General features: G+C 45.3%; 1 protein-coding gene across 1 annotated transcript; it reads right to left on the bottom strand.

The window, feature by feature from the left end:
- Positions 1-1,436: 1,436 nt before the first annotated feature.
- LOC135372671 (L-sorbose 1-dehydrogenase-like) lies at positions 1,437-13,862 on the bottom strand. The gene is made up of 6 exons (XM_064606169.1): positions 13,839-13,862; positions 11,299-11,472; positions 7,760-7,904; positions 3,926-4,089; positions 1,561-1,738; positions 1,437-1,468 (listed from the first exon to the last, which is right to left on the bottom strand). Exons 1-6 carry the CDS (start codon positions 13,860-13,862, stop codon positions 1,437-1,439), a joined length of 717 nt encoding a protein of 238 aa, XP_064462239.1.
- Positions 13,863-18,217: the final 4,355 nt, after the last annotated feature.

Genomic DNA, 18,217 nt, shown 5'->3' with positions numbered 1-18,217 from the left:
GGCAAGCAAAGGAGCTGCAGATGATAAGAAAACCCTTCGCTTACTGTCTAGGGGGCACACCCGCATTTTGCCCGCCACATACAATTTCTACCAACAAAACGCCACTGCTATCACCAGTGTCTGCGGGTAGCCCCGGGTATCCCTGCATTTGCGATAGCCTCCACCAATAAACGCGCGCACAAACTAGAATGTTTTTCAACATTTCACCTATGAAGCTTATATTCTGCATACCTGAGCCTGGCATCAACGACGGCTTGTACACCTTCTCCCATGGGACAGGTGCTGGCAAAATGCCAGGCGGTCTCCGTTAATTGCATGGCTAGGCAGGCGATGTAGTCGTCGCTCCATAGCTTCTTGTCTTCGCATCCCGGCATTGTCAGGTTCCAACGCTCGACACCCAGAGCCCGCATTGGTGCCGTGTCCAAGACTTTCATGGCCTCCTTTGTCCCTACAGTTGAATGCGATACGCCTAACATTGAGGCAAATAGGCGTAATATATACTCGTAGGAACAGGCGCGGTTTATTTTAACCTTCCCCTAGGTTGATTCGTTTTTGGGTGATTCCATCTTAACTTAGTCAAGGTAGTCCGGACACCATCAGTATTTTTTATGGAAAAAGATATACGTTGTAGCCTAACACAGATTGAGAACGGAACACAAGTACTTTTTCTCTAGTTTCCGTAGTTCCCGAGAAAACAAAAATCCGAAAGAATATGGCATGTCCGACGCACTTTCAGGCATAGCGAATCTGGCGTTCAATATCTTCTCAATGAACGCGTTCACTGCTTTGATTTTCTTTTCCCGCACTGTCAGTTACGTTGGCTTCTAGAGCGTGGGTCCAGTTCCGGTGGGGATTTTTTTTTATTTTGCAGCTAAAAATACGCAAAGTTGGAGGCGACGGCGAAAATCTCTCATATTCTTGCGCCTATTGCGGCACTTGTGTAGATGCCGGTGAAACGAGAAAGGAATTGCCATGTAGCGGCGACTGGGCTATATAATTTGGTATGAAAGTTAAGTGTGTAGGCTGGGTTGCTGTCACGCACGTAGGCGTCAACAACACGTGACGTTCGCCAAAATGCGGTTTTTGAGCGCTCATAGCCTGGTATGCGTGTGTGAGAGATATCCGTCGAACCAATCTGTCCGCATGCAATCTGTCCCCCCTGCGACAGTGTTTTCCCTCCCATACACACAGAGGAAAGGAAAGCGCTTCTACTTGAGCTTCGGAAAACGACCACCAGATCGCCTTACTTCCAGGCCCTTTCCTCGCGCTATAACTCTCGATTTTTGTTCTGAAAACGGTAATGTTACCAGTGACTCCAAGGGATCCGATGTTCTCATTGGGTCAATTTTCTATCGTTAATAATTAAAAAGTTAATTAACGAACATTAATTAATGCGTCGACAGAGAAGCTTGCCTGTGCCCTCTTAAGGTGGACCTTTAGGCGTGTAGTACATTGCCATTGGGTAAAACTGGGAAAAAGTGATTTTTCTAGTTTTAAAAATTACTTCTGTTGTTATGGTGGACATCATGTGTGTGTGTGTACATCTATAACGTAGAGTACCTTCAATAGCAGTCTGTAGATCACGAGGATCCGAGAAATATCTCGGGTCAATGATGGGATGGTCCGTATAACGTGCGCTTTTCAGTGTAACCCGGCCTCTGGAAGCTGGTCTCAAAACTACTGGGACGATCATGAAGGAATTCTTGTCCCTGTTCGGCTTGTAGTACCTGTCGTACACCTGTAACACGATCAACAGGAAGTTTATATGACTGAGGAATCATCAGTCAACTCACGGGGGAATACTGAACGGCACCCGGTTCAGGTCACTTTAACGCACAAACAAAATCCCCGCTATAGTCTTGTTCAACCCACCGAGGAGGACTAAGGCGACTGGAGACGGCTTGCAAATGACGACCGTAATTTTAGGAATGTATTGCGGCTGCACGGTGAGGCTCGGAGTTCCCTCGCAACCGCATGATACGTTTCTCAAGCGTTTATCGAGCATCCTGCCGCGGCGTTTGGCAAGCGTCAAGCCAAGGCGTCGTGCAACAATACGCGCGCGTGGTTTCGAACCACCGGCGGTGAAAGCGGTGCCCAAGAAGTGGCCAATCAGAGAGGAGTTGAAGAGCAGCATCCAGTTGCGCGGGTTTCTTGTTTTCTATCCTGCAAAAATGGCGACTCTCGGAACGACCTGTGTACTAGTGAATGAGAAGGTTATTGCACAAGTTTTTTTATTATTTCGTGGTACGTTAAAGGCCCTTGGGCACTACATAACGGACGGCGGACACAGCACATATAATAACCTATAAGAATATGTAACACACTATGCATATACTATATGGGTTAACATGTGTTATACAATTATAAATTTACAAAGACACAAAAAGTACCAACTTCAGCTACACACTGTCGTGCCCACATTGTCCCCTATGATGAGTGCGGTGACTGCTTTTTTGAATTCTAAAGGATCATGAAGCACTGCAATGTTACGAGGTAAATCATTCCAACATTTCGCTATGTAACAACCAAATGAGTTAAGGAAGAAATCATGGTGGCAATGTGTTAGTTCAACCTTGTAGCCAAGATCCAGTTTTGCAGAGGTAAACGCCGCATTTCTTAAAAAGTCTGTGCTTGAGATTCTACAATTTTTACGATAGATTTAGAAGCTACGAGCGTTGTGGGACATCAACAGTCCCAGCTACAAAAATGAAAAACTGAAGGCGCAGTTGTGACAGCAAATGTGAAAGCCTTGAAGTGGCTGGTAAGTTAGCGTGACGTTGCGGAACACTGTGAAGTACAGTGCCGTTCGTCTGTTTTTCTCCGTGGTTGATGAAGTGGAATGACGCTGGAAGAACCTAAAAGGCAGATTTGGCAGGCGCTTCGAAAACCCTCCAAAAGGCACGTAGGTGCGGTGTTGGGACAGACGTGGTCGAAGGCGTCTCTGAATGAAGCGTGAACTGGCCGTACATTCAACAAATGCATTTCCTGATAGATGTTTTTCAAAGGTATGCTTTTGTGTGTTTGTGGAATGTTTTGCGGATTTCTGCTGTTGCGTGTTATAAATATTGCTTAAAGAGCACAGTTTACGTGAGATGGCTATGGGGTTCTCCATTTTAGTGGCAAATCGGGCATCCTTCCAAGTACCCGTGCCTTCGTCAAAAGGAGAGACTCTACATCGGTTTCAGTTGTATTCCATCAGTCGCTTTTAGATCTATATATAAAACATCGTCAGAAATAACTACTGTGTCTGCCAGCACTCACTGATATGAACACTTGGAACGCAAGCAGTCACCAGGTAATCTGCTGCGTACATGATAGGATATGAATTTTCCTAATAGGACCCTCATGAGTCATAGTCCTCACAGGAACTACTCAGAACAGGGTGACTCGCTTTATTCTCTCAAACTATGCTTATCATTCAACTGTCTTTGCTGTATAAGGCTTTACATAACCACCCAGTCTTCTCGCTTTACGTCGCAGATTCTTCCGGTGTTCTTCCCCTTAAATTCCTTCACGCATACTCCGTTTCTGGCACTTACATCCTGCCTGCACCGCGTGTCTCATACGTCTTGACCACCCCATGAAAGTCAGGCGTCCCTCTCATACTTCTCATACTTCATATTATCTAGAATTATTCTTTCCACTAAGTGACAGAGACTGAAGTAACTTGCAGAGGGGCCTTGGGAGGACTTTGTGCATTATTTCTCGAAAAACACCTGACCCTTCACATTTAAATGCGGCGGACACACTCCGATGAAATCGGCTCGAGGAACCCACCGCTACTTCACTATTCGGAATTAGAATAAACAGATGAGTAACGATAGTACCCGTGAATGAAGTTCCAGTTTGCCATTTATTCAATTTGTGCGAGACCGTCGCTTTAAATGTTATTCCACATATCCACGAGAGTAGTGTGTTTACTCACTTCTTGCTTGACGCCTAGGAACTTGGATGTAACTTCCCCTTCTTCCGTTGCTAGCGAAAGCGACACAAGGAAGGCCTGCGTGTCAGGACGATCCAGTCCGGAAGAGGCCAAAGCACTGTTGAGGAATGCTTGATTTTCCGCACCAGCCGCAACAGTCAAGGGACCTGCACAGGACTGAGCTGAACAGAGGAGAATTCACGACAGAGAAGAATCTCGACGAAGCATCGAAAGCCGCGTAAATACAAGACAGCCGTCATATTTTTCTATGCACTAAACGGAACGAGCCAAAAAATGGTATCGCAAGAAATGCCTTTCCATTGGAACCAGTCTCCACACGTAAAATTACAGTGTACGAGACAAAATAACAATGATAATAATTTCTGACTTGCTTTCGGATATGATAATAAGCCATTACCACAGCTGGCCTACGCGTGGTTTCATGTCGCCCACCTGCGGAGAGCACCTTGGTCGCATGATCACTCGAATCTCGGGAGAAGGCACACACAATAACAAATCTATGCAATCCGCATCATGAAAACAGATCCATCCGTCCTCCAGCAGGCTCGCACCCTGATGCACCTGGCCGACCACGTCACGAAAATTCTACTTCAAGCATGGGGCAGACAGGACATTCTTGCAATTGTATTTTTAGTGTGCACCCTTATATTCATATTTCCGACAGCTATTAGCTACAAATTTCTTAAAACTTGTTTACAGCAGACTTGAGTTAATCACAAGGCGTGTTATGGCATGGGTGCATTTGTTTGATGCCGTAAACCTTGGAAAACTCGTAAACTGTTAACACATTGGGATTTAATGAACGCCAGTGCACGCCACTGTAAATATATCATACGACGGAATGAATGAAGAACGAAAAGAAAGAAGTATCTCTCAGACAAGCTCCAAAAGTGGATGCGATATATTTCGAGGTAAATATTTCAAACTGGGCGAAGGGAAATGTATTGTAAGCGTCGGGTGACCTCAGGAAACAAATCGCACATATTTGGCTCTATACGACGAGCGGCCAAGTGCGAACAAGGTGGTATGACTCGCTCACACGCTTTGGGTTTGTGACCTAGTTTTTCTCGCACTTCTGTCGTTAACTTGTCAAATGCTTGGCTTATGCGTGTATAATCGCAGGAAAGAATGTCCTCGCGAGATCATATGGCCAGCACACTAACCACTAAGCCACGCGAGCTGATAAGGAATCCCGGTGGCAGCTGCGCTGCGTGGACAGGGGTCGGATTCGCAAAAAGCTCGTGCGACGGAATCTGTAGTAACTCTGTCGCACGGGAAAGTTAAGACGAAGTGTAGGTTCACGAAGGGCGCGCGTGGCAAAATCTTCGCAGCTTACGGCGGAATGCTGCGAGAGCTCCCGAGCAGCTTTACTAAGAAAGATAATGGTGTATTTGGCAGCGGTGGATTTCGAGACCGCAGACAAGGACTCCGTAATACGCGCCCACGCATTGCACTTTGCCACAGAAGCTTCCAGACCATCCCCGTGGCGTCAATGACGCACTTTTTTGCTTGATAACCCTCTACAAATGCTTAAATTTTGTGCTCCGCAAAATTTTTAAATTTTGTGCTCCGGATTGTTCAAGCATCCTCCACCCTAAGACACCCCCAAAAATCGTGTAACACCCTTCCAAATTGTCATAAAATTGTCAAAAAAAAGCCATAAAAGCTGCAAATATGGGTGTAGCGAGAGCACGTGTAGCGAGACCCATGTAGCGAGAGCACGTGTAGGAACAGCACACTTGAGGCGAGTCCTTCTTCTAACGGGACTATTATTGGTGTGATCGCATCGATTTTCGTCATCGATACCATAGTGAAACATGGTCTCGCATTCGTTGCCTCTTTCTCTCCTGGTTGCGTGTGACAGGAAATGAGCAACTTCCTCTTCCTCCTCAAAGGCGGTGCCCTCTCCACTACGATAGCTTTGTGAATCGTGCTTACGCCGGCGTCGTACGCGCGTCGTAGGCTGCGGCGTCTTAGCGCATCTTAGCGTTACTTACGATCGCATTTGTGAATCCGACCACAGAGCCGTAGCGATGAAGGTGCCAGAGGGGCAGCCTCCTGGGCGCCTTCATCAGAGAGGGCGCCGAACAGCCCTCATAGGATGGCTGGGCAGTATAAAGTAGGAATGAACAGAATTTGAATTTACGGTCTCGGCATTGGAAATGGGAGTTTTCTTTTCTTTGTTTACAACGCTTCTGTCGGCAGTGCGGGGGGGGGGGGGGGGGGAGGGGGCGCTTCAGATTTGCCCTGTCACGGGCGCAAGCTGGCCTCGCGACGCCTCAGTGTCTGGATTTTGTCTTTGGTTTTCATACCACAGCTTTCCCTCAGACGCTTTCAGGCACATGCCGTCAGGGCTCCCTCAGAAGTCGGCCGTTCCCCCAGTTAGCCGACAACAGAAGCCCTTTCACCACCCTCGCGAATTAAGTGGTGCGCGTGTGGAAGTTCAAACACGTATGAGAGCCTCGGTATGGAGAATTGCGTTTTAGAGAGTGAATGGAACATTTTGAAAAACGTTGTCCTGGCGAACTAAGGTTTTCGTTTTGATGACGAAAGTGTCCGGCGAAACAACATCTGTGTAAGTAAGCAATGTGCACTATTTCCGGTACTGTAAATGCAGCAGAGCAGACGGTTTCATTTATTCCGACTATTCCGTAATGATTCTTCGTCTCCAATGTTACAACGAGCAGAATACAATTAGCTCATCAAACTCAAAGCCTAAAGGGTCTATGGTGTGTCCTCAACCAAACATTATGCACCTGAAGGTCTCATGGTACCCAAAGATGCAGTAGGAGCAACATCTAGTACAATATCACTTTGGGACTACCTGTCTTATTCACTCTTCTTTCCCGCCGCGACCAGCATTAAAAAGTAAAGTTCTGTCCTGCATCGAACACCTATCTATTACCACAGCGGGCTTTCTTGTGTGTTTTACATTGAAGATTACTATTCTTGAAGGTGCGTACAATGTCGTTGTAGCGCGTAGCTAAGTGTGTTTTGTTTAATTTGCAGTTGTTACATTTTAAGAGGTCCGCTCCGAAAGGGGCCGCCAAGCAGGGGCAGACACCAACATGGAGCAAAAACTGTCCACGCAAAATTTCAACGTTACGCTACGTAGCAGAGCTACGGCTTCCATGCATACTTCGTGCAAGGAATTTACGCCATTATCGTGTAATTACAATTCAAGTTATAAAAGGCAGAAGTATTGTGCAAGCTTTATTGTGCCTTATCCGCATGTTCTGATATGTTCACCCATTTCTACCTTCTCGCGTGGCTGAGCATTCAGCAAACTGATATGAATGGAGCGGAAGTGACACAGCAGTGACACCACCCGTTTTCAGAGCTTTCGTTGTATCCTTAGTCTCCCGGAAGACATCGCACATGAGCATACCTGTTGCGCCACCACCACCACCACCACGCTTCTATGGCCTGTAAGGCGGTTGTTCATTCGTTGGCCGGTTTCACCAACGTATTGCATAGAGCAGTCGTCGCATTCAACCCAGGATATGACATTGGAGCTTGTGCGTACGATTGGCGCACGATTGACGATGACGATTGACAATTGACGTAGAGTTCGATATGCGTACGAGATTGCACGAGATTGGCGTACGTGCAACCTTTTGTCATTTGGGGGCCCTGTCCTCCGGTCGTTTCCACCTCACCGCACGAGTAACCAAAGAACCGCGGCCGGTGAGTGAGGGGTGTAAACCTTGAGTGTCTGCGTTTAGAGCACAGTTTGCTCCATGTAACAAGGCGATGACTAGACAAATATTATATATTAACAAGCGGCGTTTGCGTATAGTCAGAAGTAGACCGTACCAGATCTGTTGATTATGTAGTCCGTAACCATAGATAGATTTCTCGTGTCGATGCCATGGTTTCCGCACATCGTTGCTGATACTCCTCCGATAATAGGATGGTCCTGAAGGTTTTCGCCCACTGGCAGGTCTGCGAGCAGTGGAATCTGTAGGGTAGATGAGATAGCAACGACGTTCGCAAGCGAACGTCGTTGCTATTTTGTTATTTTGTTTTTTGTTTTTTTTGTTTATATTTGTTGTTATTTTGAATAAAACTTTATCAAAATTTTATCATATGCTGATCAGTGATCCTGCCCAATTTAGGAATCAAACCGGATCAGCCATCCGGGATCAGGGCCGGATTCCAATTTGATTCCGGAATTTTCGTACGGGTTAGCCCTGTTCACTCGATGTGTTTTAGCTTTATTATGCATTCCATGTGGGCTTCAATGCACCACACCCGTTCAATAGAGATGTGTGCTTTGACGGAGTTTGCTTGTTACGTCGTGCCAAACGATACTAAAGCGTCAAATATGACAGAGTTCCTTTTACTTCGCTCGAACTATTTTTCGTCACATGCTGTCATGCACTGCAGGGCTCCTTTTAGATAAAAAAAAATTTAAAGTATGTAAGTCAGGGCTTTACATCTGGTCGTGCCTGCGGATTAATTTTGTTCACCTGAGGGTTCGAACATGTGTCGAAATCCCGAAACGCGTTGCTGATACTCCTTCGGCAAACACGGCACACCGTATTTAACGTCCCTCACGAGAGACGGCGTGTCAAGCCAACTTGTACCCTTCCGCCAAGTTGCGACTGTCGTCGGCGAGATTTGAGCCCGCGATCTTCAGATCAGCAGGCGGGTACGCTAACGAGAGCGGCATCGAGATTCAATGTGCAAAGGAAACTAAAGACACGACTCAAATGCTTTCCGACATGTCATCAGTAAGGTGTTTCTCAGTGTTTGTGCCTGCGCGAGTCTCTTCTTCATTGTAGGAATTTATACTTGAATTTCGGACATGCTTGTTGCAGTTCCAATTCGCGGCATTCAGCTCAATCCAACTGTTAATATTGCTCATTCTCACCCGTTCACTGTTTCGCCAACTGCTCTCCAAGAAGAACCTTATACAGTGTGTCCCAGGAAACGTGTCATTGAATTATAATAAAAAAAAACTACGCCACCTAGAATCATGTGGTCTACGGCATTTGTTCTTATTAGGTTTTTGCCACCTTCTAAAGTTAATGTCATGTACCCCAAGTTTAATTATATAAATATTTGCGAACTGAACTCGGAAATTTGCCAAGTAAAGGTTACTTTCTTACCCCACCACTGTGAAGAGCCTCCCGAATTTACTTAAATTCATGATAATTGACAGTGATATTCACGAGCTATCCCACTGGAAAAAATAGCCGAATATCTTGCTTTTCGGAACACCGTATCATAACGCGCGATGACTTCCCAAGAAGCACAATGTACTGAAAGTCGAGTGCAATAGGGGTGGACGGTATGTGTCTTATCAATGTTCTTTAGTTTCTCGAGTCTGTTCAAGGCCTTCCACCTACCCGTCCACCCGTATTGCCTCGACTTTCAGTACATTTTGCTGCTTGGGTTTATGAGCGCAATCGCTCTCATTCCGACGAAAGGAGGTTCCGAACCAAGCCCACAGAGTGATAGTAGAAAAAGTAACAGTTTCTAAAATTGGGAGAGGGAAAGCATTATCCCAGCGAAAGTCGGACGTGAAAAGCCGTGTCTGTGTTATCTCTTTCTGCGATGCCGGAGTGGGCTGTGTTTCCAACCACCTTTCGTCGGACTGACAAAGACTGCGTTGAAAAATTCATCGTGCGCTATTCTGTGCGACTTCCGTAGAGCATGATGTTAGGCTATTTTTTTTTTCGATGGGATAGCTCCTGAATACCCCTGTCAATTATCATTAATTTGAGTAAATTAGACACGCTCTTCACATTGGCGGGGTAAAAAAGTGCGCGCGCGAGAGAGAGAGAAATACATGATGACGATGATATGGGGATGACTTCCGCTCATTGAGCAGGCGAATTTCCGACTTAAGCTCGCAAAAATTTACATAATTAAACTTATATTACACAAAATTCCCATCAGGAGGTGGCAAAAACCCAGCAAGAACAAATGCCATTGACTGCATGACTGTAGGTTGTATTTTTTTTTTATTTATTAGAATTCAATTACATGTTTTCTGGGACACCCTGTATAATGACATAGTGACCTTGCGATATCACTTTCCTCATTGTTGCGTTATATTGAAGAATACTATACTTACAGTATATTGCTATACTTAAAAGCTTCACCGGCCTCGGTGGCTCAGTTGGTAGCGTGTTCGCCTTCTGATTGCGAGATCGCGCGTTCGAACCCGGCCGAGGACGCTTGCAACTTAGTGGCAGGGTTCAAGTTACCTAGACACACCGTCTTCCGCGAGGGACGTTAATTACGGGCTGCCCTGTGGTGAGCTTTCATCGCACGTTAAACAACACTCAGGTGGGCAAAAGCAATCCACAGACCGATCTCTTTGGCGTCGCTCATGATCACAGTTGTCTCGCGACGTAAACCCTTAATTATTAATTGTTATTATTGGTATTTAAAAGCTTCGGCATTCATTCACCCTTCATTCAAAAGCGTTGTCGGGACTACTTGCTGAGCGTTCCCTGTACAACCTGCCGTCGAATTTACATGGCTGTAGTTCTAAGATATAATCGAATGAGCTGTAAAAGAGTGTCAAGGAAGGAGTGTAAAAGAGTGTTCTGGAAGGAGAGTGAAATGCCTTCGTACATGGAGTCTCTTACAAAGCCCAGAAGTATCCGATGTTGGATACAGTAACATCGTGCTCGTCAATATACAGCGCAGTTCTTTTTATTTGCAACGAATTTTCATCAAAAAAGGGAGTTGCCTTAGGACGCTTTGACTTTTGACATTGAATTACTCGATGTGGCTGCTACATTTATCTTGATTAGGGGGCTAATTAACAGGAATAGATTAATCAACATTTTAATTATCGACTTTAGGGAGCACAATGCGATTGGATCAAGTGATCGGCAAAAGAGCGTCAGTGACCACGATATCCCCGCCCTCACTTAACGTCACAGAAAAATAGATCATACACGATACTGGCAAACCCGGCATGTATCATTATTTTTGTTTTATTATTATTTTTTCCTTTGTTTTCTTCCTTCGTGTGTTCACAGTCGCCTGCTGTACCACTCTGCTGCTGGACAGAGGTTTTGTCCTTCACCGGTACGGTAATCCCGGATATGTAGTGATTATTCGCAGAGCGTCTTGCAAGAAAAAGAAAAGAAAGAAAACAGAGAAAGAAAGAAACACTGCAGTACCCTTCATGTTGAATCATCCGTCATCAACTTGGCCAACTCTCCTTTGCTAATTATATGTAACCCTTTCAATCATTTCCTGTGTTATTTCTTTACGTAATCGAGTGAATAATGGGTCCTCCATTGCTGCTCTTTTTGCAGACACCAGCTTTGGAGACCCTCTATTATATAACAAAAAGATACTCCACATTAAAGACACCTTTAACAAACCTGAAGCCGTTGTAGCTCAGCTTTCCGTCCGATACCAGACAGCATGAGAAGTTGAGGAGTGCCAATGGCGCCTGCACAGATGATCACCTCGAGTCTTGCTTCTGCTAAACGAGTTCCGGGAAAAGGGCGTTTAACGTATTCTACGCCAGTAGCTCTGTTGCCTGTGAAACGTATCTGAAAAGAAAAAGCGACAACCACGTCGGAAAAAAAACAAGAGGAAGAGGGATCACAACGTAAACTGTTTCGAGCTGCAGGAGGACGAGCGCAAAACGAAGACCCAATAGAAAAACAAGTGGACAGGACGGGCAGCGCAGGTCCTGACTATACGAGTGATATGTACCAACTAACCCAACAGAGGGTGTTATAAACTGTTTCATTGCAATGAAAGTACTAAGCGGAAGGGAACGGAAGCTGGAACGCATACAAAGGTCCTTCTTTACCGGAATCAGAGAAACGGCAAGAAGAACTGTAGTTTACTACGTGGGGAGTGTTGGTGGTAATGTGGAAAAAGAAGTAATTAGCCGTCACACAGTGAGGAAACGAAAAAATGAAAATGATGAACGGGTTGAATCCATGGTATGGTACAGGTCCCGACAAAAGCTTTTCGGAACTTGCGAGCAGTATTTTCTTCTCCGTGCGACGCCTACCGCTGAGCGGAAATGGGCTCCTCTAATTGTCCAGAGTGGCAAGAGAGTGCGCTGGCGGTGCGCTGGCCATAAATCCTGGTTCACACAGTTACGTTTGCGTCTTACGTCCGCTGACAGCCAGTCATTGGAATGCAACGTCCTTCAGGACCACGGAGGAGAAGTAAAGGGACCGAACTCTGCCGCGCCGCCGTTGAAAAAGTGTGGTCCCGATTCCTCGAGTCTAATTGTGTCCGCGGCGCGGCGCTCGCGCTCCGTCAGGTACAGAGCCGTATATTAAAAGGGAGTCTGGCCATTAATGGGTCATGCCTATACCTGAAGCTCCGCCTACTTTTTTCAGCTTTCCGACCAATGAAGTCTTGAAATATGGGGCGCTATCAATCAGCCTATCCTCACTATTTGCCCCCTTATCCAACATGGGCAGCGCCATTTTGGGTGGCAAGTGGATTGGATGGGATTGAAATGGATAGCTCTCGCAATCTGCAAAATTGGTGGATTTTTGGTGCCAATTTGATGAGCGCCACCTAGGGAGCGTAAGGCACGTCGGGAATTGTCGTCTGCTTTCGTCGTTGTACCGCTGCCGGCAGAACCACCTGCTGGGACACACTCTGTTGTCGGTATGATTTTTAATCAAATCTACATGAATAGTTGGAATATAAGAGGCAATAATGTTTATATACTTGAAATCCAGCAATTAAATATAAGATTGTACAGCACAGCGTCGTTTTTGTTATGATTTCGTTGTGATCGCCGTGTTCACTAGGCCTAACACCGGCGACAAAACGTATTATTTTCGGTTAGATATCGATGGATGAGCATTAGTTGAAACTGATTTCTAAGAAACGTATATGAGGACGTACATTTGCAGCGTAAAATCAGAGTAGTCTGTGAAAATTTTTTGTCACGAAATCCCCGCTTCACTGTGTCTGTTTTCGTCGCCATTTTGGGTGGCAGTGAGGGGTTATGGCGACCCCCTTGATAAAGAGCAAACTAATCAGTGGAGCGAAACTGTGATTGACAAGTCGAGCCTCTTTTTGTGACTCCTCCCAATGGCCAGACTCCCTTTTAATATACGGCTCTGGTCAGGTACTTGCTCCTCTGAAATGACGTGCTTGTAATGCGCTGTGTCAGACTTACTAGTGTGTCCAGTGCAAGCAGGAAAACATATTTTGATAAGGAAACACGATTCTCGTGTATCAAGGAACGATCTCTCTTTGCATTTTTCGCCTGGAGTCCTTGTTGGTGCAAAGCGGGAGGCTTTCATTTTACAATGTGGGGAAGCCGCCGTCAAGGGGGATCCGCGTTTGCTCGAAGGCTTGAATGGGTAAATAAGCGTAGTGCTCTCGCAGTTAGGAAGTTGTTAAGAATCGCGGAAGTACGTTTTGTTTTATTTGAGATAAAAAGACACCCGAAGGAGCACAAAGGTTGTTGTTTGACATCGTACAGGATGAGTATAAGTTGCATGACTGGCCAGGCACGACTGCGAGATCTACATTGTTAATGGTGTGCACTGATTATTATTACTTCCCACGAACATCTCGCAGCGTGAGGAAATGATGTAATTGAGCACAAATGGATTCCAGCTGTAGCACGACGCATCGTAGCGCGCGTTTCTACCACCCGCGTCGCGTGCAGAACGTTTTGGCAAACGGGAACTTTTTGTCGTAATTGTAAAGCATCCGCTAGTGTACAGAGGATAGAGTTACATTTCACATGACACCACACATGGAGTTAATGCCAAGGTGCCAGAACTTTCGCACTTTCTGTCACAGGTTTGCAAACGCGGTATAGGACACGTACTTCAGTTTCCCGAAGACGATTTTCATCTTGGTGTCCGGTTGGGCTGTGAAGCCCATATCTACTGGATTTGGGTCTTTTTTAGCTTGGGTAGAATACCTGGTGTAGCGTGTTGAGTAGCATGCTTGTGCTAAAGTAAATTGAAATTCCTACGCATGGAACTGAACATCAAAAGTCAGTGTTATTCAAGATGTCAGTGTTGGACAACACACATTACAGACTACATACCGACTTTCTTTTCTGTTCCCAAAACCGTAGCATAGCGTGTCACTAAAACTGTCGCCATACACGAAGTTCTCTTAATTGCTTCACACGTACGCAGATAAAACTTTCCTAGTCCCCGCTTATGCGGCGACACCACATAGAAATTCCCACATATTCCGAAAAGATCGCGTCCGGAAACTTTACAGATCTTCAAACACATCATTCCCTCCACGGCATTTAAATGTTGCTTTTCAGCACAAACTTTGCTTCCTTTGGAGTAGGTCCCACATATGACACGAAAACGAGGCAACATAAATTGCAAAACAAGATTGGAGCTGACCAGAAAACATTAACTCATTATTGGAGAAATCGTTGTTAATTTTTATTACACAAGCACTCGTATTCGAGGACAAACAGCGCATTGCCTTCCAGGAGATTTCGCGGAGCTAGTACCGGAGGGAACGCGAGCGCCGCGCCGCGGCCAACAAGAGACTCGAGGAATCGGGACGTCATTCTCCAGCCGAGTTCGGTCTCCTTACTTCTCCTCCGTGTTCAGGGCGGAGCGAAGATACACGTAAGACGTTCTACGCAGATCAAACGCATTAATGCGGCTAAGCCGAAATCTGTGCGGTTGCAATAACACTGTAGAAAACGGGAAAAGTAATTATCATGATCGGCAAACAGCAAAAGAAACGTCAAACATACTAAAAAAAAGGAAATACAACACTAGCAAGAGACATAAAGCAGACATGAAGACATAGCATCAAGACATAAAGCAAAAACCAGCAAGGGTGTACATTTATAGATGCCGTGAACAACAGCGCGAGAAAAAGAAAACGTAAAGACGAGTTAGGGGAGAGATAACAAATTGGTGATGGCCGCCTGAAACTGGGGATGATTTGCGAAAAGTGCTACATGGCGGGGAAGGTCATTCCAGAGTCTTGACAATCGCGGAATAAACGACTGGAAGCAGTAAAGGGTATTTTACTTATGTAAGCAAATCTTATTTTTGTGATCACGACGTTCAGATACGTAGGACGGAGGCTGTAATAGAGATGTACTTAAGAAATGGTTGTGATAGATTTTGTGAAAAAGCGAAAATCCCGATTGGATACGGCGCAACGATAAGCTAGGGAGAGCAAGGTCACTCCGAAGAGCGGAAATGCTAGTCTCGTAGCCATATGAGTTAGTGACAAAACGAACAGCTCGATTTTGTACTCGTTCAACTGCAGAGGAAAGGTAGTCCTGGTAGGGGTCCAGATAGGCGAAGCATACTCAAGTTTTGGCCGGATGAAAGTCGTGTAAGCAAGCTTTTTTACATGAGAGGGCGCAAGCCTAAGATTGCGTTGAAGGAAGCCAAGGGAACGGTTAGCGTCGGCGACAATATGGGAAATGTGTTGGGACCATGAAAGGTCTACAGTTAGTGCTATACCTAAGTATTTGTAAGATTCGGCGCGGACCAGAGGAGAAGTGCCGAAGTAGTAACTTGAAATTAGAGCCCAGGCAGCACAAACCCTGGGGAAAAGAATGAGAACGCAATGGGGGCTTCGGCTCCTGAACGGGCGATAGTGCCCGACTGGTTCCCAGCGGTGTGGGAACTGAGGAGGTAGAGCGCAAGAGAAGATAAGGTAGTCCCCCGACGGTGCCTTGATGATTTCCTGCTCTGGTCTCCTTCTGGTCATGTAAACAATAATATAGGATCGCTCCCCGATGCCGCTCTGATCATTTCCGGGTCTGGACTGATCTTGGTCATGTGACCAAAATATAGGATTGCTCCCGATGCTGATCTGATCACTTCACGATAATCAGTCACATGACCGGGGTGCAGCAACGGATTTCTCTTCCCAGATTGTGAGGCGCCGAGTGTTGCAATCACGTGACTGACAGTTTCGAATCTGGCCAATTAAGTTCCTCGATCGTCCATGCGTGTGTGCACTGTCGCACTCCTCGTCGCCCTCGCTGCGAGAAACGAACGTATCCGGCCGTGCTCCCGAAACTTTCGAGGAATTCCGACATTTTTAAGCAGAATTATCGATGGGTAAGTGCTATTTCTTCTTGTGGTATTCCTCGCATTGATAAACGTTACTCATGGATGCTTTTCAACATAAGTGACACCGTTCTAGAGGGATTCTCTCGAAACTTGGCATCGCAGCATCGCATAGTTTTGATTTCAGTGATCCATTGTGGTTTATGCGTTGCTTTTAGGATAATGGACTACGTTTCCGTGAACATGTGGTTGAGTAAAGTGTGGAATCGTATGCAGTGTGTATTTGACATCAAACGAAATATAACCATTTCTCAGAACGACTGCGTGCTGCAGCTGTGCTTTCCACCTCCTGCGTGCCTACAAAACTGGAATACTGGACTTCAGCTCACGGTTCGTTTTTGTACTCATTCTAAATATAAAAAAAAAAGAACTTCTGAAGTGAATAAATTATTCCGCTTTAATCCGTTTGTGTAATATGATCGGCGCATATGATATGTCAATTTGTTTGAAATTGTGAGTGAATGAAAGCTATCCTGATTTTTCATTCAGGATGTCATGCTGGACCACTACCAGAGCTTAAAGCCTGCCTATGCCTTGATGAAGGTATCACAGAAGTGCCTACCACCAGATCTCTGCCTCAGAGCCAGTGATGATGGTCAAGAGGTTTCTAGCGGATCTCGTCATTACATGCTGAAAACTGTACGTTTTGCTATTTGGTCTGTATTCAATAACGTGTGCGTCTTGTGGTGTACTTTTCTCAGTGTAACCCTGACCTCAAGCTATCTTCCACTTTCAGAATCCACCCCGCATTTCGCACTTCGGTTACAACACTATGAGTCTATCGCGCTGTGATGTTGCTTGAAGGGAATACAATCTGGTATGCTGTGTTGTTTTTCTTCTAAAAGGACTTCGGGTATCCATAATAAGAGGCCCTCATAGCAAGAAAGCCAATGTATAAGAAAAGGCATCATCTTGATACGTTAATATTTCTCACAGTATCCTAAAGACAAAGGTACGAGTCACACATGCGCCATACTGCACTCTCAGAAAAAAAAGGTGGAGCAATTACACCTTTTAGGAGGTAATAGTTGCCGCATATGTTGTGCCTAAAAGTTTGCAAAGTTTTACCTGCTACCTACGAATGATAGATCTACCGCTCCTGATTCTGTGAGCGAGGGAAGCGTACGCCTTTTTGTCGCAATTTGGATGGATGATAATTTCTTTTACCACCCTTTTACACCCTTTATCAGACGCTATGTTGACCTAGGAGGTAGCTAAGGAAGTTACTATCTTATCACACCCTTTTTTCTTAGATTGTGGTTCTCAAATTGTATGTTTGTTGCCCTCGTATTAGCAAAGGTGCGCATATATTTTCTTCTTTTTTTCTTCAAGAGGGTATAGAACGATCATGACGCATGTAGTACGGGTTTTCAAGTTGTTCACGTGTTCCATGTTGTTGGGGGTAACTCGGTACTGCAACCAGGCTACTCGGCTTAGCGAGTTTCAGTAACTTTTTGCATAGCTCTTTGCTTTTGAGCTCCAGAAACTTCTTGAGGACTTCGTTCCTTTCCCTTTTTCTTTTGTTTTTGGGGTGGGGTGGGGGGTTGTCAAAGTAACTTGAAGAAAGTTCCCATTTCCTTTTGCTCGATTCTGGTCTACAAACATCGCAGGCTGAGTCCTCCCCCCATGACTTGAGATGAAAGATGACACGTGCACTGCGCGTCTAACTCCCGTTGTTACATGGTGAATGTTACAAATTATGTTTTAGCCGAGCATTAGGAAGCTGAGGTACCGCGCATCTTAACGATAAGCAGTATATTGATAATGTTAGAGGGCATTGAGTAGCAGGGTTAAAACTTGGCACGGTTATACGATATGTGCGCTTTGTGCTCCTTTCACGTACCTTATTACGATATCAAAATCATCAAATCCCTCCCTAAAGAAGCCTATAAATGTAGGCATCTTTTGTCGTAGCAGATATTGATACTGTTTTTGTATCTCAAGACTATTTTGAAACGTCTTCAATCGTCCATTGTGACAGGAAGATCGCAATTAACCATATAGACTGGTCAAGAACTAAAAAGTATAAATATTGAGTAGCAAATACCCTGAAGGTAACTTGATACATTTCTAAAGTAGCTTAGGAACTTCACGTCAATTTTCATTACGTTTTATTACGTGTAAGTGGGTTTGAAATTTAGTTACGGGCCGGTTTCACGTGAGTTCAGGCAGGGAGGTGAGCGACCTCCTGGGTTTTCAGTATTTTTTATATTTATAAGCTCATCGT

The sequence above is a fragment of the Ornithodoros turicata genome, unplaced genomic scaffold (genome assembly GCF_037126465.1).
Source record: "Ornithodoros turicata isolate Travis unplaced genomic scaffold, ASM3712646v1 Chromosome16, whole genome shotgun sequence".
Lineage (NCBI taxonomy): Eukaryota > Metazoa > Arthropoda > Arachnida > Ixodida > Argasidae > Ornithodoros > Ornithodoros turicata.
Note: the sequence above shows the minus strand (reverse complement) of the source record. Positions and strands in the feature narration are given on the sequence as shown.